Genomic DNA, 4651 nt, shown 5'->3' with positions numbered 1-4651 from the left:
TTAGCAGTTTTAAATTAATAGATTATACTTTATATCAAGGTTCTTCAAATCTGGACCTCGAATCCAAATCCAGGCCTTGTTTTCAGTTCTCCCAGGTAGTTAGTTTAATAATTACTGATTCTGATTGCTCAGAGGCTTCACACCTGGCTCACAGGTAAAGGAAGCCTGGACAATCAGTAGTGCTTGGACCTCAAGGACCGTGATTTGAATAATAGGGTTTTATATGTACACATAAATGAAATTTGAAAAGCACACAAGTTTTTCAGTGCATAACAGACAAAACTTATATTCTCCAGGCTATCAAAACAAATCATACTCAATAACAAAGACATCAACTTACACACTTATGACCAGTACAGTACCTCCAGACTAACTACAGCATTAAAACTACAGCCTTCTATCCTTTATTTCCCCCTGGTGGAGAAATACCGCACTGCATCTAGTGAAATAGCTTACAGTTTTCCATGACATCAGTTAACTCTTTGATAATCCTTTTACAGTCATATATATAGGTTGTCTGTAACGTTTGCTATCATATAGCATATTTTTATGTCATTATTTAAAGCAGAACTTAGTGGAACCCAAAAATATTTTGTTGATCGCATTCATTATGCAATTTCACGTGCATATAAAAAAATTGACCATGACCAGTTTTTCCTGCATTTGCCAAGACTTAAACGTCCGCTAAAAAGAAATTAACGTAAATGTGCTATCCTGCAATTCTTGCGATACGTTTGAAACCGTGGATACGACTGTAACCGGTTCCAATAAAATATCACTACGTCAAGGAAATATTGTTATATTTGGACCTGAAATATGCAAAAACAAAAATGTATGAAGTCTGGAAATTATTAATGTGTGTATCTGTTCTGTCGATATATGCTGCCTTGTCGAAAAATGCTACCGTAGTGCTAATCGATAGCCCTAACCCTAACCCTAACTCTTACCCTAACCCTAACCCCCCAAAACCCCTAAAACCCTTACCTTAACCCTAACCCCTAAAACCTAACTCTAATCCAAAAACGGTGGAACTGCACATGTGCAGAAAGGCTCGATAGCACGTCTCGATAGGTAGTATTTTATGACAGAACAGTATCAACACTGACCCTGTGCCTAGTTTCATCCTCTCTATCAAAACAAACTAATCCGAAGCCTCCGTATGATGATATTTACATTAAAAGTGCTTGGTATTTTTTGCTACCACAATACACATAAAAAAGAATTATCGGCAGACCAGTCACCATTATCAGGGATTCCTGTTGGGCAAATAAACAGTTGATGACAAAACATTTAGTCTCTTGACCAACACTTCTTTCTGAGAGCGGTTCTCTTTTTTCACAGGGTGCTTTCCTTCATTTGTTGCCTTTGAGATGACAGATGGACACAGACAACTGTCTCAGCAGCAGCAGATGAACCGAAGTGGCCTGGATCGAATTCTGGATTCTGACGAGCCACGGGCGTGGTGTTCATCTCCGCTGGTCTTCATCACCTGTCTTATCTGATGCTTTGACAGCCCTCCTTTCCAGTGCAACAGGGTACGCAGCTGCTTCGCACTGCAATGCAGGCGAATGTAGACATCAGCAGAGGTGTTGGTACAGACCAACTGCAGGCCAGAAGCACATGGAAAAGAAAGACTACCTACAATAACAGGCAGAAAAGAGCAGCATGCATCCAGACTTCCCCACACACACCTCAATTCATTCAGCTTCTCATGGTCTGTTATTTTCAAGGCTTCCACATCAGTCAGCTGCAGGACATCAGCCACCTTCAACAGCATCTGGTTCCTCTGGGTCCCACTGGGTTCCTCTGGGTTCTGCTAGACATACCCCATGAATCAGAACACCTGAGGTCACAGAGGTGGCAGGGGAGTTAAAGATATTTCAAATATCCTCACCTGGTCCAGCTTGTGTCCATCGCACTGTCCGTTGCCCTGCTGAGTTATCTTTGAGAGCTGTGAGAAAGTGCTGCTCAAACATATTGCATCTGCTCTCACTCTCGCCCCGATATCATCCCACTGTCTCTTCAGGGCCTTGCGGTTGCTAAGCAACAGGCAATCAAAGTACAGGGAAGAGATGCGCCAATGGGCCATATCTACAAGTTCCTATAGCAAGAGGAAACATGAGATGTGATGTCATTGGGTGCATGCAACCTCAAAGGGACTTTCCAGGATCGATTTCTGTAAAGCACCCAGCTCATGCTGCTGATGACAAATGCCCATAAATGGGAATAATACACATCTGCTGGGTTTTTTGTTCTACCTTGCGTCTCTTACCTTGTGTGCCTCCTTCCCCTTTAATGGAAGATTTTCAAAGTGTGGCCTGACCTTCCACATCACATCCTCCATGCTAATATCTCGCCCTTTGAAATACATCTTGAAGGAGGTCTGGAAGGACACGTTAAGAATAACAGACATGGTCTCTAAGCACAGTTGAAAAAAAAAACAAGCCCACTGATGCTTTGATGTTTGACAGGGGGGTGTGGACACCCTGGACCAGGGAGATATCAGGTGACAAGCACTGCATTTAATGCATTACTACCAATCAGGAGCCTGCTTTTTTCTTCCCCCCCCCCAAGAAACACATCCATACACTGCTGTCCAGGGTTGCACCCCTTATATCCCATTCTTGTTAACTTTTTTATTTTTGGCCTCCCCATGGTTTGTTAAACCCCTTTCTACTTCTGTACCTACTCTCTCATCCCAATTTACATTCCCCATCCTGCCTAAAACAATGGCTACACTTGTCCTATGTCCATGGGGGCATCCAGAAAAGCAGCCAGACCTGTGCTAAGTGCAGGGGTTCTTCCAGAAGCAGCTCTAGGGCCATCGTCTGCATGTCTCCCAAGAGTGTGATGGCCTGGACAGGAGAATCGGCTCTTCCCCTTGCCATTGTTTCTACTAACTTCCTGGAATAGGAAGTTAATGTTAGAAGTGTTGGGCTTATTCATAATACAAATACAAGATTTTCCATTTTTCCAAGAGCCTCACTTGAAAGCTATGCAGGTATTGAATGTCCAGAACTGGTGTCTGTTACTCCATCCGTCTGGTTTTTGTCCTTGTTTTAAATGTCTTGTTTCGCTTCTCACATATCTACATGGGGATTGAGACACATCCAAGTTATGATGATGTTTGAACTACCATGTGACTTCATCCACCTTCCAATCACTTATCCAGTATGGTGAGCCTATTGCAGCCAGCCTATAACATAAGACTGGGGAACACCCTGGTAGAATGTCAATCTCTACTGTACTGTAACCAAAACAACCTGACATCACATCACTGCAGTGTCATCATATGCAGTTGCCATCACTGAAGCAAATGGTTGTGCAGGAAGAAGCTTTATGGTTTAAAGAAATATATATATATATATATATATAATATCAGCTATACTCACCTCCATATGAAGTTCAACAGCTCATAACAGCAAATCTCTCGAACCCTTTCCATCAAGCACTGGCTCACCTTCTCTGCCTGCTGGATACGACCTGCAAGGACCTGAACCAAAATCTGGACATGAAGGGGACATACAATTTGCCAACACAGCATGCCTTCCATGTGACTTGCAGAACAATGCTTTTCTTCAGCTGTCGGAGTACCTGCTCAACATCCAGCTGCAGCCAGATAAAATCTTCCTCGTTCTTCAGATCAGTTGAGCACCGCCACTCCTCCTCATACTGAAGAATCTTTGTCAGGAGCTCAGGAATGTCCTTCTAGGAGTGATTACAGAATAGCCTATTCACTCAGGTCACTGCCTTACTAAGTCCTACACCTCTTCAGATATTACTATTAATGTTGGTTGGGATATAGTACTAAGGAAATTTACATTAGAGGCTTTACTTAGGTATAGAGCAGCAGAGCTACTTTTAACTAAATGTCATGTCAAAAATATCACACGGGAATGCTGCAGCTAGCCAGTAGACGCGCTATGCATAAACAGAAAGTGCCATCACTGGCGGTAAGTTACCATAGCGGAATCCAAGTATTTCATTTGTGCGCTCTGCAGCCAGTCTGCGATGACCAGTGGGTCAACTGCTTTGGAGGTCTGATTTGCCGTATTAAGATGCCCCATCGATGCATCGCTGCAGAACCACAAGTCATGGGGGTATTTCAGAAGTTGGCCAAGTGGCCCAGAATATCCCATAACACACTGGAAAACACATATTCTTTTTATAGCAAAGACAGGCTAAGTACTGTTCACAATTTGTAAGAAGAATCAAAGGCAACAAGCTTGAGGTAGAACACTGGGTGGATAAAGGAACTATATATTTTTTAATTCACGATGAAACATGCAGAAAAATTGAAAATTATACAAATCTGCCAATGTGGATTCCATTTAAGGAAAGCTTCATTGACATTGTATGCAAATACTCCACATGGACTGCAAAGTGTTTTTACATATCATTATCTTTTAATCAACGGTGAATAAGACTGAGCCCAAAAGGCAGAATAGTGTCTGACTACCAGCCTGTCCAGACTCCCAATTATTACTGCTATAATTACTATCATACTATAATTAAGCAAACTTTTTCAGACGTCTATACTTTTTTATGGCTCCTGGTAGCAAGGAAAATAAGCAGGCTGGACTACAGTACATCTCTCTAAAAAGGCAGGTAAATAACACTAAGAACAAATATGCGCTTTGCAATTATTAAT

The 4651-nt window shown here is 42.1% G+C and overlaps 1 protein-coding gene across 1 annotated transcript in view; it reads right to left on the bottom strand.

Moving 5' to 3' along the window:
- Positions 1-200: 200 nt before the first annotated feature.
- Positions 201-4651, bottom strand: part of LOC111838103 (exocyst complex component 3) — a 5792-nt gene continuing 1341 nt past the window's right edge. The window contains exons 4-12 of the mRNA XM_023800710.2: positions 3963-4077; positions 3595-3708; positions 3393-3505; positions 2987-3088; positions 2781-2904; positions 2273-2383; positions 1895-2101; positions 1692-1816; positions 201-1553 (exon numbers count right to left, since the gene is read on the bottom strand). Coding sequence (XP_023656478.1) covers positions 1397-1553; positions 1692-1816; positions 1895-2101; positions 2273-2383; positions 2781-2904; positions 2987-3088; positions 3393-3505; positions 3595-3708; positions 3963-4077 — 1168 coding nt within the window. The 3' untranslated portion in view covers positions 201-1396. The remainder of the gene's footprint in view (positions 1554-1691; positions 1817-1894; positions 2102-2272; positions 2384-2780; positions 2905-2986; positions 3089-3392; positions 3506-3594; positions 3709-3962; positions 4078-4651) is intronic.

The sequence above is a fragment of the Paramormyrops kingsleyae genome, chromosome 14 (assembly GCF_048594095.1).
Source record: "Paramormyrops kingsleyae isolate MSU_618 chromosome 14, PKINGS_0.4, whole genome shotgun sequence".
In the NCBI taxonomy this organism is placed as follows: Eukaryota; Metazoa; Chordata; class Actinopteri; order Osteoglossiformes; family Mormyridae; genus Paramormyrops; species Paramormyrops kingsleyae.
This window is presented reverse-complemented; position numbering and strand designations above follow the sequence as displayed.